The sequence below is a fragment of the Nycticebus coucang genome, chromosome 1, assembly GCF_027406575.1.
Source record: "Nycticebus coucang isolate mNycCou1 chromosome 1, mNycCou1.pri, whole genome shotgun sequence".
Lineage (NCBI taxonomy): Eukaryota > Metazoa > Chordata > Mammalia > Primates > Lorisidae > Nycticebus > Nycticebus coucang.
In genome coordinates this window covers 162,052,065-162,079,768 of record NC_069780.1, presented here as the reverse complement: position 1 = coordinate 162,079,768, position 27,704 = coordinate 162,052,065, and the positions used below count along the sequence as shown (strand labels likewise).

Below are 27,704 nucleotides of genomic sequence, written 5' to 3'. Positions count from 1 at the left end.
ATAGCAAATTAGTTCAAGACTTAAAACACCAAAGTTTTGTTATCTCACACAGTTTCATGGTTCAAGAATTTGGGAGTACCTTAGTTTCGTGATTCCAGCCCAAGATTCTCATTAGGCTGTGTGAAGGTTGCCAGATTTAGCAAATAAAAATATAATATGCTAAGCTAAATTTGAATTACAGATAAATAAGAAATATTTTTTAGTGCAATGCATAATCAGGACATATTTTTGCTAAAAAAAAAATCATTCATTGTTTATCTGAAATTCGAACTTAACTGGGCAATTTCATCTCATAATCCTAGGTTTCAGTCAAGGGAAGATTTCAGTTATTTGTAGACTCTAACTGGGGCTCATGGAATCATTCAGAAGATGGCTCACTGATGCACCTTGCAACTCAGTGCTGGCTGTTTGCAGAAGACATCTGTTCTTTGAGACATGAACTCTTAATAGGGGTGCTTGAGTGTTCTGATGACATTTCAGCTAGCTCTCCCAGAGTGAGGGAGTCAAGAGAGTACAGTGTCTTTTGGGCCTTGTTTTGGAAGTCACCTTCCATCATTTCTGAAATAGTGTGTTGGTTGGCAGGTCAGTCCTATTTGTTGTGGGAGGGGAGTGCACAGGGGCCTGGATATCAGGAGGCTTGAATTACTGAGGACCATCTTGGGGGCTGGCTCCATCCTCTGGAATTATACATGGATTTCATAGAATAGATGCTCCACAAGGGAATAGTTTTTCTATTTTTTCTAACTGTTTAAGTACCAGTGTCAATAACAATGCTTTATGAAATCATAGACATTTAATATGTATTTGTTAAGTGAATAAATGGCCTCCTGACTTAGAATCTCTGACCCAAGAGATTCTTTTGGTCCCTAGGTTCTTAAGAAAATGTTTCCCCAAAGAGTTTAAGGATGAAGAGATTAGAATATCAGAAATAGGAATTTGCAAAGACATTCTAAAGGAATGTACTAATAATGTTGTTAATATATGGTCATAATGGTGTTAAGTGGGTGCCAGGTTCTGTGTTATCAACTTCTTTTAATGTACGTAGTTTCATGTACACAATATTTCACTTATGCATCATGAAAAATGGTAAGGAATTAGGATTCAGATACTATGAAGAAGGCTAACACACATGCACAGACACGCATGCACGTGCACTCACCCACTCGTGAGCGTGTGCACGTCTGCATACTTACACACACACAATTGCTCTGGAGTAAAAATGGAAAGGGAACCAGGAGATTTAATAGAATGTCAGAAAGGGACTTTATAGACAAGTACCTGGCATAGTCTTGACACATAAATTACAACCTGGGAGAGAACTGACAGGTTAAAGTTGATCACAAGGCTGTCTTTTACAAGAGTAGTAATTCAAATCTGACAAAGATCTCAGAGGAAAGGGCTGTGTGTGCAAAACAACAACGTCCCTCTTCTTATTGACAGCAGAATCATGTGTGCCAAATTCTGTCACTTTTTGATATCTGCTGGAATGTGGTTTCTCCAGATGGAGGGCTAACCTGGGCATAGCCATGTGGCTATGTGGCTATCAAATCACAGGTTAGCACTGAAGTAATACTGTGGGATTTACAGTTTACTAATGGAAGCCACCAGGGAGATTCTAGAGAGGATGGAATATATCGTAACTCCAGGGTCTCCATGGTAGGCACTATCTCTCACCTCAAAATCCTACAGTTTTGTGAATTAATAGGACAAAGACAGGAGTCAGTTATAGAAAAAAGCCTACATTTATTTCTGGATGGTTTACAGAGGGATGTTTATTTCTTTACACCTTCTCAGGAGGGTCTGCAAGGCAGCTTCAGCTGCTCTCTGGACACTGATACAGGGGTCTTGCCGAAGTGCTTGGAGCCCTGAATTGGAAAGAAAAGCAAATTTAAGTGGATGAGGAGGGTCAGAGATCCACAGGAAGTGCAACTTCCCGAGGCCCAACCTAGGCAGCACTGCAAGGCTCATCACCAATAGTCAGCCTTCTGTGGGGCTCAGGGCCTCCTGCTCACTCCTACTCTAACATGTAGGATTTAGAGCTACAAGCTGAGAAATTATTTTAACATGGAAATAAAGGAAAATACCTTGACCTTATTATTAATATGTTTAGACATTTGGAAAACTGTAGTCTGTTGGGAATGACGCCTGCAAAGGTATGGAGCTGGAGGTTGCTTTATACTATAGAGAAATGACAGTATTCAGAGAGCATCAGAGATAGTAACTGGTCCTAACATGTTCAATTTCTGCACTCACATGCATTTAGGTAGCAATCTCTTTCTCTAAGAATGTAACAATATGCTGGGTAGAAACTAGGGCTGGTACTCACGTGTGGTCAACTGTTCTCTGTCTAATAGTTCCACATATTGGCTGGTCAAATTGAGAATAACGGAATCTAAAGTCAATAGGAGAGAAAGTTACCAATTATAGGGAAAAGGCTGTGCCAAGTGAACCAAGTCAGACTCTGCACCTGGTCAGAAGGTAAATGGCAAGTACCCAGATGAATAGACTATGTGAGTCCCCTGCACTCCGTAGGATAATGTGAAGGGTCATGAGTGTCATGTTTGCAAGTGATGGTGTGTCTAAATGTATTTGGATAAGTTCACACAATGGTCTTTTCCAGGGGCAGTTGCTGTCAGATACAGTCCCTGTCTTCAAAAAGTTGATAATGTAGTTGGGGAGACCGCATGCAAGATCCTAGAAAGAATTCTTAGTCTTTAACTTGCTCTTAGAAGTGATCGAATGAATGAGCCTATTTATTGTGGGCTGGGTTAGTTGGAACAGGAGTCAAGGTAAGACATACAATTTCATAATAAAATGGTCTTCAGAGATTTACTTTTGTTTTCTTTTATAGTTCAGACAGACAAGTAACACAGAGAAGTTAAACAAAGCCGGGTTTGCTGGCCTCCACCTTACCACACTTTCCACTTTTATCATGTTGCTGTCCAAGCTCTAAGCGTGGAACTGAGCTTAGAGTGCTGAGTGTAGTCTATACTAAGAGATGAAGGGGACCTATTTTTGTAGAGGCAATAGGCTTGGATCAAAGACTTAGGGGGAGGTAGAAATAATGATTTGGAAATGGAAAGGAGTGGATAAGGCCCTCCTGGAGGGGAGAGTGAGTGCTGGTAAGTCAAAGGAGATTATGAGTTTTCTCTTGCAAAAGGAAACAGGTTCCTTTGAGGCTGTAGATCAAAGCAAAACTACATGGAAAAAAGAAGACATGTTGGAATAGGAAATGTGGATGTGAGCTCACCTGTGAGTTTGACAGCTGCACTCCTAATCACCTCCCAGCTGCTGTTAAAGAAGGTGTAAGAGTGTGTGTGGAGAATCCATAGAATTTCCTGGTTTTTCTTTGCCTAAAAGAGATGTGTGTTATAAAGGGGGTAACTGGAAAGTGACTCTTTCTGACAGTCAGCATCCTATAGGCCCTCAGAAGTGAACTCAAAAGGCAGTCAACACTTACATCACCATATATTAACTGGTGGAAAGTTCCTCATAACTATTTTGATCTAAATTTAATCAGGAAGGAACTTGGGCTTGAGGAGTTGATCCACAGATGTGAGTTTCAGGAACTGAGCAGAACAGAGCCCACTCAGGACTTTGGAAAGGAGCAGAAAGGACAAAGTGGCAAGACATGGAGGAACACTGCTGTCCTCTTAAGGCAGTTCTGGCTCTGGCCATGGAGTTTTGCTATGCATTTGCCCTTCTGGGATTTGACTAGACTCTTGTTCTGCCTCTTTTGGAGGCTGCATCTACTGCACACTCACCAGTTTCATGCAGAATTGCCTGTAGAAATCCTTGACCCTTGGCAGATCCTGATCAAGGAGGTGGTCCAATACCCCATAGAGCTCCTGAAGGCCCAAGAAAGGAATGCAGATGATCAAGACATCACGGCATGCCTAAAATACAGAGTTTTCTGCATCATGGTCCATAATGCTAGGATCTTTTTGCAGCAGGGAAATGATGCTGATAGTATCAGTAAAGGAGCAGTGAGTCAGTGGTGTGAAGGGCATTATAGTTATTGCCAGCGCCTTCTCAGTTTCAAAGATGGAAGAACAAACTCAGGAATAGATGGAAAGGAGAACCCAGAACTGGATTTCAGGTTCAGTTCTGAGGGGTGACTTCAGATCTGGTTTCTAGGGCAGCCAGACCAGGTGCCCTGGCACTTCTCAGTCACAGGGAAAGGAGGAGGAGGTGCAGGTGTCTGTGAAGGGTAACTTACAGATCCAGTCTTGGGATTAGGATCCCAGAGGTGAAGAAGAAATGAAATTAAGCTCTTTTTTATTTCTTCAGCAAAAAAAATCTTCCACCTTCTTCCTGTTAGGGATGCCAGATGCTCAAATAATAAGATGGCGGTTATTCTCACATCATCTTGCTCCTGTGGTGACAGTTACACATCGTGGGTGGAAATCTTCACATAGGCCTTTCCCTGCCAGAACACCCTTGGCCCTCAGCCTGCCCCTCTCCACTTCAGCAAAGGAAAGCTTGAACACAGACCCTGGTGCATTATTGGCACAGAATCTCTGTGGAGCAAAGACTCGCTTCCATTCCCAGAAGCTTGCTTTCTAAACCACGTTAGTTGAAAAACCATGGGTCTGGGGTTTAAGTGATGCCACACAACCAAAGACTTGATTTCTGTCTTTGAGCATCTAGTGGGAAGGTGTGGCCATGGGAATGATAAAACAGGAGACCTTGCAGAACAAGGTCAGGAAGGCTCCTGCAAGTTGTGTATTTTACTAAAATTACTACTTGCATCATTAGCCTAGAATGACAAGGCCTCTAATCTAAATTGCCTAAGGCCTAGGACTCTTCAGCAGCTCAGGACTTTGGACTGTGGGCCTCAGAGAGAATTTAAATAAACAAGAGCTTTGTCCTATTTTCAGTGTGTGAAGTTAAGGAACTTCATTGCTTTTTTTTTCCAAGATGGTAAGCAGTAAGTTGAAGAAACAAAGTGTAAGGTGGTGAAGAAAGATGGCTTCCTACTTGTATTATATACTTTGCTGGTATGATTCAGAGTTCCAACAAAGAAAGGAAATAAAGGGGGCAAGACATGATTGTAAGAGGGACTTTACCACAGGCCAGCAGCCACATTTTCTGTTTTACTATTTCACTGATATGTTGCTGTGTTTTGAGATTCCAAGAAAGCACTTAAATATTAAAAGTAAGAAAAGCAAAAAAAGCTGAGGCTGCGCACCAGGCCCACCCTGCCTCCGTGACAGGTCCCCGCCCAACCAGAATCGCCAGTGGAGTAGTGTTCTGCTGAACTCACTGGGCACTGGACACTGCCAGATTCATGTGTAGTGTACCCCTGCTACCATATCCGTGTGCAGCATGCTCCTGGAGCTGCTCCTACAGCCAGAATTCTCTGGCTTTGACAGTGGCAGAGGAGATGTGAAGGGGTATTTCCCACAAAGATCCAGCAACAATGAAGTGATCACGCTGGGGTCTAATCTTGGAGAAACACCCCTCCCAACTCTGTGCACTACCAGAGGAAACCAGAACCCACTCTATAGGGATACTGGTGCTGCAGAGCAGTAGGGGCAAAGGTGCGGTGGCTGAGAGAGATAAGCATTTGCTGGCCTGGTACCCCAAGGATTAGACTGAGCCCAAGTGAACACTTGCCTGTGGCTATTGAACACCCAAGGCAGACAGGCCTCAGCCTCCCCAGCTGGTTGGTAGCTGAGGGCAGTGGCCAGGCCTTAGGGGCATTGACCTTCCTTTGACTCTGACAGGCACTAAGACCTGGCACTTCGCATTACTGGAGGGAGCAGGACAGTAGCCCTGCGGGGACACCAGTGATTGGGCATAAAAAAGGAACAAAGTGGAGAAAGAGAATCATCCCCTTAGTCCTACTGTGCTACTGGGTGGGCCTTTCTGACTCCGTAGAGCACTGGAGAGAGCCAAATCTGAGCAGCCAGTAGACCTCTGCTATCTAGCTGCTGGAGATCTTTCAAACTCTCCCACCTGAGAGTTCATACTGACTGGGTCAATTGGTTCGGAACCCCTAACTTGGGACAATCACCCAGACCCTCTCGGGTGATATCCTGGTTGTGTAGTAACAGGAAGGGTCGATTTTCCCATTCCAGTTGTTATCTGGGGAGGTGGGGTTTCTTAATTGCTTGTATTTCTTCACAGCTAAGACTTCACCACAGTCACTGATCCACCAGGATCAGACAAGAACCAGTTGAGCCACCTAACCCCACCACACCAAGCAGGTTTCCCCAGCCTCAGACTGAAATACTGTACAGGTCCTTTGCAAAACTAAAGGGGAAAAAGTTGCAGTCATCAGTCCCTGATCCTTAACAAAGGGCTGGTTAACCACAACTCCAGGAAACCGCAATCCAACTTCACCTTACCAGACCACCTAGCCAACAGTGAAAAACAATCATGAGGTGGAATCAGTGGAAAAACTCTGGCAACATGAACAATCAGAGCAGATCAACTTCCCCAAGAAACAACAAAGCAGACACAGCACAAGATCCTATTCACAAACAAATGGCTGAGATGTCAGAAATCGAGTTCAGAATTTGGATAGCAAATAAGATCAACAACATGGAGGAAAATTAAATTAAATTAAATTAGCATTTAAAGCAGAAATTCAAACGATGTCTCAAGAATTCAAGGAATTTGAAGACAAAATGACCAAAGATTTTGACACATCAAAACAAGAGTTTGCAGCCCTCAAAGATCTAAAAAATACAGTAGAATCCCTCAGTAACAGAATGGAGAAAGGCAGAAGAAAGGATCTCTGATATTGAAGACAAAGCTTTTGAACACTCCCAAACACTCAAAGAGGAAAAAACATGGAGAACAAAAATGGATCATTCTCTCAGAGAGCTCTGGGATAATTCAAAGAGGTCTAATATTCGCCTTATAGGAATACCTGAAAGTGATGAGATTGCTGCGAAGGATACAGATGCTTTGCTTCATGAAATAATTAAAGAGAATTTCCCAGACATGACCAAAGATTCTGAAATTCAGATAGCAGACAGTTTTAGAACACTGGCATGATTCAACCCAAATAAAAATTCTCATAGACACATTGTAATGAATTTTGCTAAAGTTAATATGAAGGAGAAAATTCTGAAAGCTGTAAGATGGAAGAAAACCATTACATACAAAGGGAAGAACATTAGAATGACTGCCAATCTCTCTGCTGAAAACTTTCAAGATAGAAGAGGGTGGTCATTGACCTTTAATCTCCTTAAACAAAATAACTTTTAACCCAGGATCCTGTACCCAGCGAAATTGAGTTTCATCTATGATGGAGAAATGAAATACTTTAATGATATTCACATGTTGAAGAAATTTGCCATAACTAAACCAGCTCTTCAGGATATTCTCAGACCTATCCTCCATAATGAACAACACAATCCTCCACCACCAAAGTAAAATCACTCAGAAACTTTTGGTCAAATTTTAACTTCCATAGCAGCAAAAAGATTAAAAATGTCCCCTGGACTTTTGAAAAACTCAATACCCAAAACTCTGTCGGGTTTACCATTACTCTCAATTAATGTGAATGGCTTAAATTGCCCTCTAAAGAGACACAGGATGGCTGACTGGATACAAAAGCTTAGGCCAGACGTCTGCTGCATTCAAGAATCGCACCTTACCTTAAAAGATAAACATAGACTCAGAGTGAAGGGATGGTCAACTATAATTCAGGCAAATGGAAATCAGAAAAAAGCAGGTGTTGCAATTTTATTCACAGATACAATAGGCTTTGAACCAAAGTAAGAAAAGACAATGATGGTCACTTCTTATTTGTTAAGGGCAACACTCAACATGATGAAATTTCAATTATCAACATTTATGCACCCAACCAGAATGCACCTCAATTTATAAGAGAAACTCTAACTGACATGAGCAACTTGATTTCCCCCAGCACCATAATTGTTGGAGACTTTAACACTCCTCTGGCAGTGTTGGATAGATCCTCAAAAAAGAAGCTAAGCAAAGAAATTTTAGAATTAAGCTTAACCTTTCAACATTTGCATCTAATAGACATCTATAGAACATTTCATCCTAACAAAATTGAATACACATTCTTCTCATTAGTCCATGGATCATCCTCCAAAATTGATCAGATCTTAGGTCACAAGTCCAACCTCAGCAAATTTAAAAGAATAGAAATCATTCCTTGCATTTTCTTGGACCACCACAGAATAAAAGTTGAACTCAATAACAACAGGAATCTCCACACGCATACAAAAACATGGAAACTAAATAACCTCATACTGAATGATAGCTGGGTCATAGACGAGATTAAGAAGGAAATTACCAAATTTTTGGAACAAAACAATAATGAAGAAACAAACTATCAGAAACTCTGGGATACAGCAAAGGCAGTCCTAAGAGGAAAATTTATAGTGTTGCAAGCCTTCCTCAAGAGAACGGAAAGAGAGGAAGTCAATAACTTAATGGGACATCTCTAGCAACTGGAAAAGGAAGAACTTTCCAACCCTAAACCTAGCAGAAGAAAATAAATAACTAAAATGAGAGCAGAACTAAATGAAATTGAAAACAAAAGAATCATACAACTGATGAACCAATCAAAGAGTTGGTTTTTTTAAAAGGTTAATAAAATAGATAAACCATTGGCTAACCTAACAAGAAGTAGAAGAGTAAAATCCCTAATTTCATCAATCAGAAATGATAGAGGCCAAATAACAACAGACTCCTCAGAAATTCAAAAAATCCTTAGAATACTACATAAAACTCTACTCTCAGAAGTATGAAAATCTGAAGGAAATAGATCAATACTTGGAAACATGCCACCCTCCTAGACTTAGCCAGAAAGAAGTAGAAATGTTGAACAAGCCCATAACAAGCTCTGAAATAGCATCAACTATAAGAAATCTCCCCCCCTCAAAAAGCCCAGGACCAGATGGCTTCACATCAGAATTCTACCAAACCTTTAAAGAGGAACTAGTACCCATATTACTTAATCTTTTCCAAAACATAGAAAAAGAAGGAATACTTCCCAACTCATTCTATAAAGCAAATATCACCCTGATACCCAAACCAGGAAAAGACCCTAAAAGAAAAGAAAATCATAGACCAATATCTCTAATGAATATTGATGCAAAAATATTCATTAAGATCCTAGCAAACAGAGTCCAACAACACATCAAACAAATTATACACCATGACCAAGTGGGTTTCATCCCAGGGTCCCAAGGATGGTTCAATATATGCAAATCATTAAGTATAATATGTCACATAAACAAATTAAAAAAACAAAGACCATATGATTCTCTCAATTGATGCAGAAAAAGCTTTTGACAATATCCAGCACCCTTTCTTGATAAGAACGCCTAAGAAAATAGGTATAGATGGAACATTTCTTAAACTGATAGAGGTCATCTACAGCAAACCCACAGCCAATATCATAGTGAATGGAGTAAAATTGAAAACATTTCCTCTCAGATCAGGAACCAGGCAAGGATGCCCACTGTCTCCACTGCTGTTTAACATTGTAATGGAAGTCTTAGCCACTGCAATCAGGCAAGAGAAGGCAATCAAGGGGATCCAAATAGGACCAGAGGAGATCAAACTGTCACTCTTCGCAGAGGATATGATTATATATCTGGAAAACCCCAGGGAATCAACTTCAAAACTCCTAGAAGTGATCAAGGAATATGGTAATGTCTCAGGATACAAAATTAACACTCGTAAATCTGTAGCCTTTATATACACCAACAATAGACAAGGGGAAAAAACAATCAAGAATTCTATTCCCTTTACAATAGTGCCAAAGAAGATGAAATATCTGGGAGTGTATAACTAAGGATGTGAAAGATCTCTATAAAGAGAAGTATGAAACTCTGAGAAAAGAAATAGCTGAAGATGTTAACAAATGGAAAAATATACCATGCTCATGGCTGGGAAGAATCAACATTTTTAAAATGTCTATACTACCTAAATCAATTACAGATTTAACGCGATCCCTATTAAAGCACCTCTCTTATATTTTAATGACCTGGAAATTTTAGTATTTAGTTTTATTCGGAAAGAGAAAAAAACTTGAGTAGCCAAGACATTACTCAGAAATAAAAACAAATCGGGAGGAATCACGCGTCCAGACTTCAGATTATATTATAAATCAATAGTGATCAAAACAGCATGCTACTGGCACAAAAATAGAGAGGTAGATGTATGGAACAGAATTGAAGACCAAGACACTTATTGTCATTTGATTTTTGATAAGCCTATTAAAAATAGAAATTGGGGGAAAGATTCCCTATTCAATAAATGGTGTTGGACGAATTGGCTGGCAACTTGTAGAAGACTGAAACTGGACCCACACCTTTCTCCTCTAACAAAAATTGACTCTCACTGGTTAAAGGACTTAAACTTAAGACATGAAACTATAAATATTCTTAGAGAGAGTGCAGGAGAAACGCTTGAAAAAATTGGCCCGGGAGAATACTTCTTGAGGAAGACACCCCGGGCAATTGAAGCAACATCAAAAATACATTACTGGGATCTGATCAAATTAAAAAGCTTCTGCACTGCCAAGAACGCACTAAGTAAAGCAAATAGACAGCCCTTAGAATGGGAGAGGATTTTTGCAAGTTATACTACCGACAAAGTTCTAATAACCAGAATCCACAGAGAACTCAAACTTATTACTAAGCAAAAAACAAGTCATCCCATTTCATTGTGGGCAAGAGACATGAACAGATGCTTCTCTGAAGAAGACAGGCGTATGGCCTACAGACATATGAAAAAATGCTCATCATCTTTAATCATCAGAGAAATACAAACCCAAACTACTCTGATACCATCTAACTCCAGTGAGAGTAGCCCACATCACAAAATGCTAAAACAACAGATGTTGGCGTGGATGTGGAGAAAAGGGAACACTTCTGCACTGCTGGTGGGAATGCAAGCTAGTATGTTCTTTTTGGAAAGAAATTTGGAGACCACTCAGGGATCTAAATGTAGACCTGCTGTTTGATCCTGCAATTCCTCTTCTAGGTGTATATCCAAAGGACCAAAAATCATCTGGCAATAAAGGTATTTGCACCAGATTGTTCATTGCAGCTCAATTCATAATAGCCAAGTCATGGAAGAAGCTCAAGTGCCCTTTGACTCATGAATGGATTAATAAATTGTGGTATATGTATACCATGGAATACTATGCAGCAGTAAAAAAAAGGAGACTTTACCTCTTTTATGTTTACATGGATGGAACTGGAAAATCTTCTTCTTAGTAAAGTATCTCAGGAATGGAAAAAATATATCCAATGTACTCAGTACTATTGTGAAACCAATTTAGAATAACTCACACTTGCATATGAAAAATGAAACACAATTTTAGCCTAAGATGAAGGAGGGAAGGGGAGGGAGAGAGATAAGGAGTGGGTGGGAGGGATAGTAGGGGGACCACAACTGTGGAGTACATTGCAAATACAAGTTGAATCTATCATGTGCAGAGTACAAATGTCCTAATGTTATAATTGGGTAAATGAGGCTATATTGATTAGTATGATGTAAACACTCCAATTTGTACAAATAATCAACACACTGAAATTGGCATAAATGTATTTATAATCTATGTGCAAAAGACTTAATAAAAAATAAATAATAAAGATTGGCTCTAAAAAATAATACTAAACTTACTATGAACTTCCTTGCAGTACTTGAAAGTGACAAATTATACCAAAGTATTAGAAGACTGTGAGCAAGCTAATAAACTGGGAGCAATTAACAGCACATTAAGGCAAGTTTTATTTTAGTATTATTAAGAAAATATTCTCTTATTTATATCCATAATCTAGTTTTCTTGTGACTTTGGTAACATATTTTTGCTAAACACTACAGTTTTAACTAATAAATTTTTAGAAGGAAGAAAAAGTCATTTCTTCACCCTAAATTCCATATAGCTTTGCCTTTTCTTGGCTCATTTGTCCATAAATTCCTAGAAAGTATCTTCAGTAGTAAATCTGTTAAAAAGTAGAAATTTAGAAGAATAGTAGACCCTTGCAGGACTATGGCTCTATTCTTCCTGATAATTATGGGAAAGGAGGCTTGAATCTCTAAGTCTTTTTATAAATAGTAATTCAATCTATGTTACATTTTTAACAATAAAAGTTGCTATTAGCATAAAAAAAGAAAAGCAAAAAAAGAGAAAACTTGTGGATTATAGAATTGCATGCTTAATCTATATAAAAACATGGGGGCAAAGTGTCACAGAGGTAAATATACTTGCAGAAAGATGTCATTACTTGAGAATTAGTAGCATGCCATGACAAAGACCCAGGTTTTTCCAACTTCACTTTCATGCAAGACTTTAAATTGATTTTTCTTCTGCAATAACACTTAGAAACGTTATCTTGATCACAAAGCTGTTAGGTAGACTTGAAGTTTACTGGAGGCTCAAATCCAAGAGAATTATTATTATTAGATCAACAACCCAGGAAACCTAACAGGTGGTATTCTGTAGGGATGCCTTCAGCTATTTGATGTTAAAGGTTCTCATCAATTATCCACGTAATGACAAAAAGGACATCTTTGTTATTTTTACAGAAGATTTACTAAATTGGGCTAGGGCCCAGTAAGCACTTTTCAGAACAAGATGAGAATTAACAGGGCTATTAATAAATTGGAGAAAATAGAAACAAGCAGAAAGCTGTTTTCAAAGGCCAGGCTTAGGCTAACACATAGATAAGACTGTAGAAATACAGCACTAAAGAATTATTGACTGTGAGCATATATTGCAGACTAAATTCTAGAGTTCTGTGTGGTTAATAAATAGACTCAGGAAGAAAAGAGCAAGATTTAAAAAAAATTGGAGCAAATAAATTGGAAAAGGTTGGACTTGAGAGGTAATTTTTCTTTGGATTCTATTTACTACTTCCTAGGTCTAATGTAGAGACCCAGCTCAGTCACGGGCTTCCGAAATATTTAATGAGCAGAAAAATCAGGTTTATGATGAATAATGAAGGAAGTGGTGATTTTTCAGTCTGGACCTGGAGACTAGCAGGTAAATAGGTAATTTAATAAAGCCTAATGTGTATGAAGGATGCAACAGAGGAGGCAGCTAGCAGTTCTCCATGTCCTGTACACAAGGAAACAGGTTTAGGTCACAAAATAATAGATTTGAGTTAGATGTGAAATGTATCTTTCTGTTGATGGCAGTGAATAAAAATAAATATGAAAAAACATATTTTCCTAGAAGTTATAAAGGAAAATGACTTTCTTCTGCCTAGGTTTGCTGTCTGATCTTTTTCTGAAATCAGGGCTATGGAGTAGATTTGTGGTCGGCAAAACTTTTCCTTTTCCTATGAAAGGCCAGGCAGTAAATAATTTAAACTTTGTGGGTCATGTGGTCTCTGTAACAGCTAATCAGCTCTGCCAGTGGAGAGTGAAAGCAGCCATGGGAAATACGTAATCAACGTGTATGGACATGTTCCTGGAAAACTTCATTTACCACGACAGGCTGTGGATTGGATTTGCTGGCTATAGTTTACTGACTCCTGGATGAAATGGGTCTTTGACTCTTGTGAGTGGAAAGACAGTGTTGGAGGCAACATTATCTTTATTCAGGCTCTAGTCCTGTCATAATTTATGTTCCCCTGAAAGCAAAGCATGAGATAAAGATGTAGCTACAGGTAATTTATTCAGGAGGTGAGCCCAGCAAGCATGTGGGGGGGTAGGAATGAGAATGAAGTTGGGAAAGAAGGAAATTGGAGAAAGGAAGTATTAATGAGTGTGTTACTCTTATGTGCAACAGGAGCTCAATCCTCTTGTGGAGGGAGGAAGCTGGGGGATTTAAAAACTCTTCTTTCTCGTGGTTTGAGAGTCCTTCCAAAGACATTTCTTCCCCTAGTAATATTGGTCCTATCTGCTTAGACTAATCATGATTTCCCAGGCCAGAAGGCACTCTCAGGTACATAGATGAAGGAAGCTAGTAACCTACATAGGGCTTGCCTCAGGTGACCTCTGGGGCAAACCGAGGAATGGGGACTGAGATTGTCTTCTACAAGCACTACTACCCTGTTTTCCCCAAAATAAGACATCCTCCGAAAATAAGACCTACTTACAGGAAAGATAAGATGTCCCCTGAAAATAAGACCTAGCGCATCTTTGGGAGCACACCTTAAAATAAGACACTGTCTTATTTTCGGGGAAACAGGGTACCTGAATCTTTTTCTGTTCACGCACTTCTTCTGGGAAAGGAAGATTTTCGAATAGGCTCACTTACGTCTTCAAAGAAGGTTCTTGTTTGCAGTACTATTTCTTTGAAGTAGAAGCTCACATCTCGGTCTGTGAGCAGCTCCAGGATCTTCTTTAGAGCCTTCAAGCTTTCACAGACAACTTCGGTGCGAGCCAGGTGATACAGGCCTCTGATGACAGATTCCAGTATTATCTGCTTATGCTTCTTTACCTATTTTGAAATAAGGTCTCAATCTCTAAAATTGTTCTATGTATGTCTGGAATAGGGTAGGGGGTCCCCAGACAAGGGGTCTGAAATTCTTTTAAGGTCACATTTATTTGAACCCACGACCACCACTTCAGCAATTTATTTGGGTTTTCACTTAATTTCTATGTATTGTTGGTGTGGGTTAGTAAATAATTATTTCAAATCTCTACTTAAGTGAACTCTTTCCCTGTTAGAAAGTCTTTTACCTGGTGAGGGGCCCCCGATGCTGTGTTGCCAAGTCCTCGGATGGCCATTTGCCTTAGAATGGTGTTGGAATCCCATGCACTCTGATCCATCAAGATCAACACGTCTCGGAGATTCCCATGTTTCCAAAGGATTGGCTCCTTCATGAGCTGAAATGAAATAACACATTCCCTCTTTTAGATAAGGGCGTGATCTCCCTTTGGGACAGTGCAAAAGGCATCCCAAATTCACTTAAAGAGAGGGCATTGATGTTGGTGGAGCAGAGGTGGAAGCAAGTCTTGCAGAAGCTAAGTTCTAGATGTGAGTGGCCCATAGGTCAAGGTTACTGGAGAACCCCCAAACCTAGTTAAGTGTCTAATCTAAATGGAAAAAAAAATAGGGAGAAAATACAAATTACTGATGGTATTTCTTCTCCGGATTGGTTTTTATTCTAGAGATGTAAGAGTCAGACCCCTATGTTTGCTGATTACTTTCCTTTTATCCCTCCCAAATTTGTCCTCCTTCCTTCTCTTCCCTGCGAGGTTGATTTCTGCACACTAGGGGCAGAAGGTAGGGTGCTTTCTCCTTCCTTCTTCACTCCCTGGTTAGGTACCATATCTCTGGCAGAAGCTGGTGCTCCACCACTAACGCTCCCCTTGAAGGTTCATCTTCCATGCTTCCCTCTCTCCCTGAGCTCCAGGTCCTGGAAAGAAGTATCCTGAGGGGACCCAGTGAGCACACTGAGGGCTGCTCTCCCTTGCCTCAGAGAAGAACGCTGTGCCAGTTATCCGGTAGGTCTCGCAGGAGGAGGTGAGAGATGGGACTAGTTGCTCCATGATGTCCAGTATGACTCCATGTTGCCACACTGCCATGCTCCTAGAAAATGTATTGCTGAGTCATGGAAGAAGCCCAAGTGCCCATTGACTAACGAATGGACTAGAAAATTGTGGTACATGTATACCATGGAATATTATGCAGCCTTAAAGAAAGATGGAGACTTTACCTCTTTCATGCTTACATGGATGGAGCTGGAACATATTCTTTTTAGCAAAGTATCTCAAGAATGGAAGAAAAGGTATCCAATGTACTCAGCCCTACTATGATGCTAATTTATAGCTTTCATATGAAGGCTATAATCCAACTATAGCACAAGAATATGGGGAAAGGGCCAAGGGAGGGGAAGGGAAGGGGGAAGTCAGGGTGGAGGGAGGGTAATGGGTGGGCCCATACCTACTGTGCACCTTAGAATGGGTATAGGAGAAACCTACTAAATGCAGAATACAAATGTCTACATACAATAACTAAGAAAATGCCATGAAGGCTATGTTGAACAGTTTGATGAGAATATTTCAGATTGTATATGAAACCAGAACATTTTACCCCTTGATTGCACAAATATATACAGCTATGTTTAACAATAAAAAATAATAAATAAATAAATAAAACAGAAAATGTAAATTTTAGTAAAGACTTTTATATCCCCAAACAATGGAAGAAATCTTAGTGTATTTGTTCATCTGGTAAATAATTTTAAGCTTTAAAATAGCCTACCCAGTTGTCCAATTTAAATGTAGTTTGTCTAATGCCGTTCACTCGAGGCACCCTTTTTTTCTTTTGAAGGGTGCAGTGAGGGTGGGGCTGATCATACAATCTGTCCCCCACCCCCACACCTTGGCTCTTTCTTCCCTGTTTGTTCTCCATTGACTGTAAGTCCTAGATGAGTCAGTTTCTCTCAGTGAAGTTGCCTGCATTGCATGCCTATTCTTTGTTTTTGGTTTTCTCCCTTGTGTCTGGTTCCGGAATAGCTACACATTACCTGGCCAGTGCACACACTCCTATGTGATGCGTCCCGGGGCTGCTGAGTAGGGTCCATAAGTTGTCCCTCTCCTCAGATTCTTTTGCAAGACCTTCTTTCATGGCTTGGGCTTGCAAACATTTTAGAGTTGCAGTTGAGAGCCTAAAGAAGACAAGTGGGAACATAAAAGGAAGTTAACCCCATACAGAGAGTTGTGAATTTCCAAGTTTACATTTCCTGCTCCCCAGAATGCTCCTCCATTCCCGGATTAGGGATGTTTGCAAGGAAAAAAGAGGCAGCACCATTCTCACACCTTAGTCCTGGGATCTAAGGGGACATGCAGATGACTTGGGCCAGTAATACCATAAAATCTTATCAACACTACGTGAGAAAGAAAAGAAAACCCTAAGAAGGGAAAGTGAAAAATACCGTATCTCAATAATTCTAAAATAGCATCTCTAAAATCAGAATGCATCTTGGAGTGGGTGTGTGTTAAAATTTTTGTTGGACAGACAGTAGTTACAAGATAGTTGCTATTGTCTTTGTATTCACACATGGATACATGGATTTAGGTACAGCTGTTTATACTGTTGTCATTTTAGTAAAGTTACCTGTATTATTGGAACTATATGTGTTGAGTCTAAATGCTGTTTAAAATGTGTTTAAAAAGATTTCCCCTAATTTCACATTGGAATGGAGAGTTATACAAAAGGGTAGAAAGTATGGTGTGATACAGAATGAAAATTTATACTTCATAATTCTAAAATAGCTCTTTTGTTTGATAAGCACAAAATAAAAACTTAAAAGTATAAGAAAGCATTACATCATGGTTTAATTGGGAGTCCTTTCCTTCTTTCTTAATGGTACACAAAATAACGTTGCTTCTTTCTATGGTTGAAGTCTTAGATTTTATAAAATGTGGTATTTATTTTTACTTTTCTTCTTTCCCTAGTGTTTTGGAAGGTGGCAGAATTCTAGATTTCTTAGAAAGGTCTCAGCAAAAGAAACCAAAGAAAATAGAGTGGTCCCTCTAGGGAATAGAGCATAGCACCTTTTGTCGTTGTTGTTAATGAGGCCCAGAGATGTTCCCCCCCTGCTATGTGGGGCTGGCACGCTAACCACCTTATTTCTTGTGTGACTGTTCTAGGCAGCTAGGCCAGGTACTGCTCCAGAAAAAAGCACGGTGTCATGGCATAAGGACGATAGAGCCTTGTTTCTTCACAGTATTTGTTGCCATGTGGGAGGCACAGACCCCGACTTCCACAGTCCCTCTTCTGGGCGTCTGGGATCAGTACAGCTCTGGAAGGCTCTCCCTACTTGACCATTTACCTGCAGGGGTCTGGGATCTGCTGCCGTTCTCCCTGGGGCATCACATGTCGCCTGTGGTTCAAGGAGGAAGTGGGCATCTTCTGTCCCAGTGTACAGCTGACCAGCTTCAGGAGGAGCGTGAACAGCTCTGGATACAAGCGAGTGATGGGGGTGCCCCAAGAGACCACTTCCTGTATAGCACAAGCCACCTGAGGGAGAAAGGCTCTCTTGGTCAGGCAGTCTCCTTTCCTCCAAGGTCACCTGCTCCCTGCATTGAATGGCAAGTCTGTTTTCTCCCCCAGTGAGTGCTTTCAAGTTGGCCAGATTCATGGTAAAAACACATTAAAAAGGGAGGATTTAGGGGTCTGGAAGCTTCTCAGTTCAGACTATGTTTTTCTCTTGGGACTGCCATGTTGATATTATGACTGCCCTGGGGCACCCATCATGTAAGAGGAAATGTTTTTCAGCATTAGAGTTTTTCAACCTAAAAAGGATGCTTTGGATATCTGAAGACTAACATGAAAATATAGATACAAAGATGTTCTTTGGGGCTGATGAGAAATTTGCTTCAAAAAATGATCAGCCACAGACAAAATCACCACCATCTTCATCTAATATAAACTGGAGTAAAGTTAGGGCATAAGAAAAGAGTATGCTTAATACTACAGCACCGAGTTCCAGGTGAGGATACATGAGTTCCAGGCTACTGAAGGGTTGGCCAACTCACTGAAATTGCCTCAATCCCGGCGATGTCATCCTCCAACCCAATCTCCAGTTTGTCTACTAAGGCTCGCATGAGTTTCCCACCGGAGGCTGGGTTCTCAGCCAACGCCTTCCATAATGTTTTTGTATCCCTGGGGTGGCAAGGCAGGAAATTGATAGATAAGGTACAACTCTTTATGCCATGAACTTTTCCATCTGATTCACTCTAAAAATCACATTATGACTAATCATAATTTCATGGACAGATAGACATGATGCCATGCCTGGGGATAATAAAGATACTTTGTTTAATAACCTAGCATTCTGGTTTTGAGTTATGGGAGTTTGTTAATGTCTCTTAGGATGGAAACTTCTCACATAGATGCATTCTGGGACACCAGAAAAAGGAGAAATATCAACTTTCTAATATTCACTTACTTCTATGGTGTATATTTTTTCCAAAAATCTCATTATCATTTAATGAGAATCTGTATTTCCTGATTGAGTATATATACCTTGTGTATGTATATATTTATATCAATCTATATTGAATATATAAGTATATATACTTATGAAAAACTCTTGGAAAAACATTGTGTGTGATTCAGGTACCAATTTTTAAATTGTTATTCAAGTGAGATGCTTTCAACCTTTGTTACTATCTTTATCTCAAACAATAAATCCTTCCCCAATGCTTTATAGAGTGGCCTTTCTGGGAGAAGGGGTCAGTTCAATTAGAATCTACCTGTCAAAGGGCAGAGGTTTCTGTAAAAGGTTGACAACAACTGCATCCATGTGAAAGCTTGCTATCTGGGAGATGGCTTCTAACATAAGCTGAAAACTTTCCTCCTTTTGTCTGAGGACTGGCATGTGATGGTAAATTGCATTCAAGACCTCCAACAGCTACAAAGAAAAAGTAAAGTCAAAAGTTAAGTTGCAGATCTGCACCCTCCCACCTCCAGAAGAGCTGCACCAGGACCCGCAATCTGCACCCTCCTGGACCTCTGGAAGAGCTGTACCGGGACCCCGCTATTGGCACCCTCCTGGACCTCTGGAAGAGCTGTTCTGCGATCAGCAATTGGCACTCTCCCAGACCTCTGGAAGAGCTGTTGTGGGACATGCTACCCCGCCTGCTGGGCCTCCCAATGAGCCGCACAACCCCGCATCCTCCCTCCCTTACCCTCACTGCCTCCACACCCACCTGCTCATCTGGCCAGGGACTCTGGTAGCTGTGTGCCCTCTGGAGCCCTCCCTGCATCTGCGTGGAGCCCTTTTCCTGGCCAGAGACTGCTGGAACCTTGGGCCCTCTATGCCAAAGTCACTGAGCGCCAAGCACTCCCAGAACCGTGTGCACCACCCCCCACCCTATTGCTGAATCTGTTTGTGTGCCACACTCCAGAGCTGCTCCCAGAACAAGAACTGCCTGGCTGGGGAAGCCCCAGAGGAGCTACACAAGGTCACTCCCTACAAAGATCCAGCAACAATAGAGGGATCACACTGGGGTCTAATCTTGGAGAGACACATCCCCAACTCTGAGGATGGCCAGCGGCAATGGTGAAAAATAACCATGAGGTGAAATCAAGGGAAAAACTCTGGCAATATGAATGATCAGAGTAGATCAACTCCCCCAAGGAACAATGGGGCAGACAAAGCACAAGATCCCATGCACAAACAAATAACTGAGATGTCAGAAATTGAATTCAGAATCTGGATAGCAAATAAGATTGAATTAGAATTCCAAGCAGTAACCCAAAAGATGTCTCAAGTATTCAACGAATTCAAAGACCAAATGAACAAAGATTTTGACACATTGAGACAAGAAGTTGCAGCCCTCAAAGATCTGAGAAACACAGTAGAATCCCTCAGTAACAGAATGGAGCAAGCAGAAGAAAGGATTTCTGACATCAAAGACAAAGCTTTCAAATGCTCCCAAACTCTCAAAAAGGAAGAGAAATGGAGGGCAAAAACAGATCACTCTCTCAGAGAACTCAGGTATAATTCGAAGAAAACCATATTCGTCTTATAGGGATCCCCAAAAGCGATGAAGTGGCTTCACAAGGCACACAGTCTCTTCTCCATGAGATTTTGAAAGAGAACTTTCCAGACATGCCAAGAGATTCTGAAATTCAGATAGCAGTTTCAGAACTCCAGCACAACTTAACCCAAATAAGACATCCCCAGACACAACATAATCAATTTTACTAAAGTTAATATGAAGTAGAAAATTCTGAAAGCAGCCAAACAAAAGAAAACCATTATCTACAAGGGGAAGAATATTAGAATAACTGCAGATCTCTCTGCTGAAACCTTTCAAGCTAGAAGAGGATGGTCATCGAATTTTAATCTCCTAAAACAAAGTAACTTTCAACCCAAGATCCTGTACCCAGCTAAACTGAGTTTCATTTATGATGGAGAAATTAAATACTTTAATGACATTCACATGTTGAAGAAATTTGCCACAACTAAACCAGCTCTCCAGGATATTCTCAGACCTATCCTCCATAAAGACCAGCATAATCCTCCACCACAAAAGTAAACCCACCCAGAAAATTTTGATCAAATTCCAACTTCCACAGTCGCAAAAGGATTAAAAATGTCCACCGGACACTCAAAAGGCTTATCAATATTCTCAATTAATATGAATGGTTTAAATTGTCCTTTAAAGAGGCACAGGTTGACTGACTGGATACAACAACTCAAGCCAGATATCTGCTGCATACAAGAATCTCATCTTACATTAAAAGACAAATATAGACTCAAGGTGAAGGGATGGTCATTTATACTCCAGGCAAATGTAAAACAGAAGAAAGCAGGCATTGCAATCCTATTTGCAGATGCAATAGGCTTTAAACCAACCAAAATAAGGAAGGATAAGGATGGACACTTCATATTTGTTAAAGGTAATACTCAATATGATGCGATTTCAATTATCAATATTTATGCACCCAACCAGAATGCACCTAATTTCATAAGAGAAACTCTCACAGACATGAGCAACTTGATTTCCTCCAGTTCCATAGTAGTTGGAGATTTTAACACCCCTTTAGCAGTGCTGGATAGATCCTCCAAAAATAAGCTAAGCAAAGAAATCTAAGATTTAAACTCAACCATTCAACGTCTGGACTTAACATTTCATCCCAACAAAACTGAATACACATTCTTCTCATCAGCCCACAGAACATACTCCAAAATCGACCACATCCTAGGCCACAAATCTAACCTTAGCAAATTTAAAAAAAAAGAAATTATTCCTTGCATCTTCTCAGACCATCATAGAATAAAAGTTGTACTCAATAACAACAGGAATCTGCATACCCATACAAAAACATGGAAGCTAAATAACGTTATGCTGAAGGATAGATGCATTATAGATGAGATTAAGAAGGAAATCTGCCGCACCCCCGGCATCTAGCCGGGGTGAAGTGGCGCTGTCCGCATTATAAAATGCGTGAGTAGGTGGTATGTGCTCCCCGGAGCGAAACCCCCAGCACCCCTGGTTTGCGACAGCAGCGCATAAGTTGCCTAGCATGCCTTTGTTTGAACGTAATGACTCACGAGGTGCGGCATAAAAGCCTAAGAAACCTTTACTCTGAAACCTGTTTGTTGAGTTGAATGCCTGCTTGTTTTGTGAAACTAAGAATAAACATAATGACTTACTGATCCACAATTAAACACAGCAAGAATGGCTGTGCCGAACTCAGTGGCTCCAAGAGAGCCTGCACAACAGCACGTCCCTACCATAAATGTCAGTGACTTGAGACAATGCAGGCACGGCAAACAAGATGTTTCAACATAACATACACTATCACCACCTACAGTAAAACTTTACTTAAAAAAAAAAACATCTTACTTCACTAATTTTCATATGTAATACAAATCAATAGAGTAGTTTAATGTTTAACAAACAATTACTTATGAATCAAAGTATAGTTACTAATAGAGGTAAAAAAATATATATATATATAGAAGTAGTCAAGCATTATACGTAAAAGACTATGTCCAGCTATTTTAAAAATAAGATCATAAGAAACTGAGAACAATTACAGAGCTAAGAGAAGTCACAAGCCTTGACATTCCTAGATAAGAGGAAGTAACCAGGTGTTAAAAATAAACCACCTCCCTAGAGCAAAAACCTTGAAAAGATAAACCACCTCCCCAAAACAAAAACCTTGAAAACATGTAATGCATGATAAACCACATATGCAGACACAAAGATAATTTACAAGCATAAGCAAAATAAAAATTGCATTGTTTGAACCTTGAAAAGAAAATGTATAAATACCAACTTCTGAACTCAATAAAATTTACAGCTGCTTTCTTCATCACTCGTGGTGTGTGGCAGTCTGTCATTTTTTTTTCTGCGTCAACCTTTCAGCCAACCTGTACCGTTCGCCCTGAGCACCCTCGGACTGAGGCCCATCGACCGGCGGTCCGCGGCAGCTGGCGCCCGAACAGGGACTTGAAGGACAGGTGATCTTTCTTTTTCTTTCTTTCTCTCTCTTTTCAGGTTGAAGGCGACTCTCACCAGGGAGCTCGAGTCCCGCCGGTAAAGGCTGACCGGTTACGTGTGAGCAATCCGCAGGTATTCATGGGGCACGCATTGATCAAGGAGGAACGTATGTTAAGTGTCATGTTACAGCGTTTGTTGGTTAAGAATGGATTTCATGTGTCCCTCAAACGGTTGGAGGAGCTTATACATTTTCTTATTAAGCAAGGTATGGAGGAATCTTATCCTGACTTTATTTCTCGCTTAGAAGAAGCCATTAACAGAATGCTCCTCCCGTCTGAGGGCACATCACTGTTGCTCAAACAGTTAAAAGCATACATGGATGCCTCACCAGCTATAGCCCAGGGTATGGCTTATGCTGCAGCAATGCAAGGTCAGAAATTCAGCGCCTATGTTAAAAATATCTTCAATAAAGGAGGTAAGGGACAAACAGCTCCTACCAACACTTGCTACAATTGTGGCAAGCCAGGACGCATACAGAAGGACTGTAAACAGTCCCATACCAATAAGCCGAGGGGGGACCCACCCGGCTTATGCCCTCGCTGTAAGAAGGACAGACACTGAAAAAATAAATGTAAATCAAAATTTCATAAGGATGGAACCCCCTTGAATGACAAGGGGGACACTGATCCTGAGGATCAGGACGTACAGAAATCAAAAAACTAGCAAAGGGGCATTCTCCCAGCCCAGGCCCCAAGGGAGAGCAGGCTGTAGCTTATAACACACAGCCTTTATCTACATTAAATCCTCAAGCCCCTAAATTTACTATTCATGACCTTTCACGGGGCACTCCTGGGAGTGCAGGTTTAAATTTAACAAGTGAAAGGAATGTCTTATTATCCAAATGGGACGGTGTTACTTTAATCCCCACTGCAATGAAAGGGCAACTTTTACCGGGAACAGTTGAAATTATAATTGGTAAAAGTTCAAATTATACTAAAAACTTTGAAGTTATTCCAAGAGTAGTTAACTCAGATTCAGAAAAGACAACGCAGAAAAAGACGCCAGCGGCTGCTGCAAGATCTCACCCGCCGCTTGGAAAAAATGAAAGTACACTCGCCAATAGCAAACAAAACCACCGGACACATTTCCACTGACTCCAAGACGGCTGAAAAGACCCAGCGAGAAAGAAAGCTGAGGGCCCCCCTGCCCTTCGTGGGGCGGGCCTGCCTCCCAAGTGTTACAGCCCCCAGACAGCAGCACTGGCGGAATCCCAAGGGTGAAGTTTAAAACCTTTATTATTGGCCCTTTGCCACTAGTAATTTGTATAAATAAGAAAAATATTTTTACAAACTGAATCTTTGTCAACGAATAAGATTCTTACCTTTTAAACCTTCTAATTATCAGTTTAGCTGAGTGAATAAGTGACTTCATAGTAAACTGGAATCCTGTTTGGTGAAAAGTGAATTTTTGAGAGTAAGAAAAATTAAACAGGAGAATGGCATTGTGTAAAAAAAGAATCTTGTGTGATAAATTTTTTTCTAAAACAGAATAGTTATGTAAGAAAGTAAAAGGCAGAGCAAAAGTTCAAGAAAGTTTAGAATGTTTGTAGATGGTCTGTGCAGGTTAAATGAAACTCATAAAAGAGAATTTGTGAAAGAATTTACATGTGATCCAGTTGACTATGTATTTCCTTTAAAATCTTTTAACTTATAAAAATAACCAATTGTATTACTTCTTCTGATATATTTCATATAAATAATAAATTACTGAATGTTATGTTAATTGTAAAAAAAACCTTCTTATGTAATGTTACCTGTTAATTTACAGAATGATCCTTAGTATGATAATTCTGCTTTACAAGTATTACAAACAGTGAATGAATTAATTAGACCAAAAAGATTTGTAACAACATTAATTTTAGGCATTCTAGCTTTAATTTCTATAGTAACTACTTTTACTGTAGCCACCACAACTTTAGTACAAGTGCACACAACACACTTTGTCAATACTTTAAACAATAACGTAACTTTAGCCTTACTAACACAGGCCAGCATAGATAATAAACTTAAAGCAAAATTAAATATTTTAGAAGAAGTAGTATTAACTTTAGGACAAGATATTAAGTTCATACAACATAAACTACAGACTAAATGTCACTCAACCTTTCAAGCTATCTGTGTTACACCTTTACCTTACAATCTTTCTACATCATGGGAAAAAACAAAAACACATTTACAGGGTGTATGGAAAGACAATGACATAACACACAATTTACACACCCTTCAAAAGGACATCTCAACTATAAGTGAATCTCATCTACCTATTGCATCCCTGGATGCATTAGCTCAATCACTGACTGATAATCTTAAAACCTTAAATCCTGTAACCTGAATTCAGTACATTGTGTTTATAGTCATCATTAAATGTCTGATATTCTGTGTTGTCTTACTGTTACCATGTCTTCTTCGTTGTGTGTTTTCCTCCATAAAGGCTGTTCGCCAAGACCTCTTTAAATTACGCTTCACAAACAAAAAAGGGGAAAATGCCGCACCCCCGGCATCTAGCCGGGGTAAAGTGGCGCTGTCCGCATTATAAAATGCGTGAGTAGGTGGTATGTGCTCCCCGGAGCGAAACCCCCAGCACCCCTGGTTTGCGACAGCAGCGCATAAGTTGCCTAGCATGCCTTTGTTTGAACGTAATGACTCACGAGGTGCGGCATAAAAGCCTAAGAAACCTTTACTCTGAAACCTGTTTGTTGAGTTGAATGCCTGCTTGTTTTGTGAAACTAAGAATAAACATAATGACTTACTGATCCACAATTAAACACAGCAAGAATGGCTGTGCCGAACTCAGTGGCTCCAAGAGAGCCTGCACAACAGCACGTCCCTACCATAAATGTCAGTGACTTGAGACAATGCAGGCACGGCAAACAAGATGTTTCAACATAACATACACTATCACCACCTACAGTAAAACTTTACTTAAAAAAAAAAACATCTTACTTCACTAATTTTCATATGTAATACAAATCAATAGAGTAGTTTAATGTTTAACAAACAATTACTTATGAATCAAAGTATAGTTACTAATAGAGGTAAAAATATATATATATATATAGAAGTAGTCAAGCATTATACGTAAAAGACTATGTCCAGCTATTTTAAAAATAAGATCATAAGAAACTGAGAACAATTACAGAGCTAAGAGAAGTCACAAGCCTTGACATTCCTAGATAAGAGGAAGTAACCAGGTGTTAAAAATAAACCACCTCCCTAGAGCAAAAACCTTGAAAAGATAAACCACCTCCCCAAAACAAAAACCTTGAAAACATGTAATGCATGATAAACCACATATGCAGACACAAAGATAATTTACAAGCATAAGCAAAATAAAAATTGCATTGTTTGAACCTTGAAAAGAAAATGTATAAATACCAACTTCTGAACTCAATAAAATTTACAGCTGCTTTCTTCATCACTCGTGGTGTGTGGCAGTCTGTCATTTTTTTTTCTGCGTCAACCTTTCAGCCAACCTGTACCGTTCGCCCTGAGCACCCTCGGACTGAGGCCCATCGACCGGCGGTCCGCGGCAGCTGGCGCCCGAACAGGGACTTGAAGGACAGGTGATCTTTCTTTTTCTTTCTTTCTCTCTCTTTTCAGGTTGAAGGCGACTCTCACCAGGGAGCTCGAGTCCCGCCGGTAAAGGCTGACCGGTTACGTGTGAGCAATCCGCAGGTATTCATGGGGCACGCATTGATCAAGGAGGAACGTATGTTAAGTGTCATGTTACAGCGTTTGTTGGTTAAGAATGGATTTCATGTGTCCCTCAAACGGTTGGAGGAGCTTATACATTTTCTTATTAAGCAAGGTATGGAGGAATCTTATCCTGACTTTATTTCTCGCTTAGAAGAAGCCATTAACAGAATGCTCCTCCCGTCTGAGGGCACATCACTGTTGCTCAAACAGTTAAAAGCATACATGGATGCCTCACCAGCTATAGCCCAGGGTATGGCTTATGCTGCAGCAATGCAAGGTCAGAAATTCAGCGCCTATGTTAAAAATATCTTCAATAAAGGAGGTAAGGGACAAACAGCTCCTACCAACACTTGCTACAATTGTGGCAAGCCAGGACGCATACAGAAGGACTGTAAACAGTCCCATACCAATAAGCCGAGGGGGGACCCACCCGGCTTATGCCCTCGCTGTAAGAAGGACAGACACTGAAAAAATAAATGTAAATCAAAATTTCATAAGGATGGAACCCCCTTGAATGACAAGGGGGACACTGATCCTGAGGATCAGGACGTACAGAAATCAAAAAACTAGCAAAGGGGCATTCTCCCAGCCCAGGCCCCAAGGGAGAGCAGGCTGTAGCTTATAACACACAGCCTTTATCTACATTAAATCCTCAAGCCCCTAAATTTACTATTCATGACCTTTCACGGGGCACTCCTGGGAGTGCAGGTTTAAATTTAACAAGTGAAAGGAATGTCTTATTATCCAAATGGGACGGTGTTACTTTAATCCCCACTGCAATGAAAGGGCAACTTTTACCGGGAACAGTTGAAATTATAATTGGTAAAAGTTCAAATTATACTAAAAACTTTGAAGTTATTCCAAGAGTAGTTAACTCAGATTCAGAAAAGACAACGCAGAAAAAGACGCCAGCGGCTGCTGCAAGATCTCACCCGCCGCTTGGAAAAAATGAAAGTACACTCGCCAATAGCAAACAAAACCACCGGACACATTTCCACTGACTCCAAGACGGCTGAAAAGACCCAGCGAGAAAGAAAGCTGAGGGCCCCCCTGCCCTTCGTGGGGCGGGCCTGCCTCCCA

The 27,704-nt window shown here is 40.4% G+C and overlaps 1 protein-coding gene across 1 annotated transcript in view; it reads right to left on the bottom strand.

Moving 5' to 3' along the window:
• Positions 1–1,731: 1,731 nt before the first annotated feature.
• Positions 1,732–27,704, bottom strand: part of MROH2B (maestro heat like repeat family member 2B) — a 107,821-nt gene continuing 81,848 nt past the window's right edge. Inside the window, exons 31-42 of the mRNA XM_053598847.1 lie at positions 19,165–19,322; positions 18,445–18,571; positions 17,739–17,926; positions 16,431–16,571; positions 15,376–15,490; positions 14,638–14,784; positions 14,213–14,395; positions 4,220–4,375; positions 3,765–3,896; positions 3,251–3,353; positions 2,327–2,392; positions 1,732–1,865 (exon numbers count right to left, since the gene is read on the bottom strand). Coding sequence (XP_053454822.1) covers positions 1,759–1,865; positions 2,327–2,392; positions 3,251–3,353; positions 3,765–3,896; positions 4,220–4,375; positions 14,213–14,395; positions 14,638–14,784; positions 15,376–15,490; positions 16,431–16,571; positions 17,739–17,926; positions 18,445–18,571; positions 19,165–19,322 — 1,623 coding nt within the window. The 3' untranslated portion in view covers positions 1,732–1,758. The remainder of the gene's footprint in view (positions 1,866–2,326; positions 2,393–3,250; positions 3,354–3,764; positions 3,897–4,219; positions 4,376–14,212; positions 14,396–14,637; positions 14,785–15,375; positions 15,491–16,430; positions 16,572–17,738; positions 17,927–18,444; positions 18,572–19,164; positions 19,323–27,704) is intronic.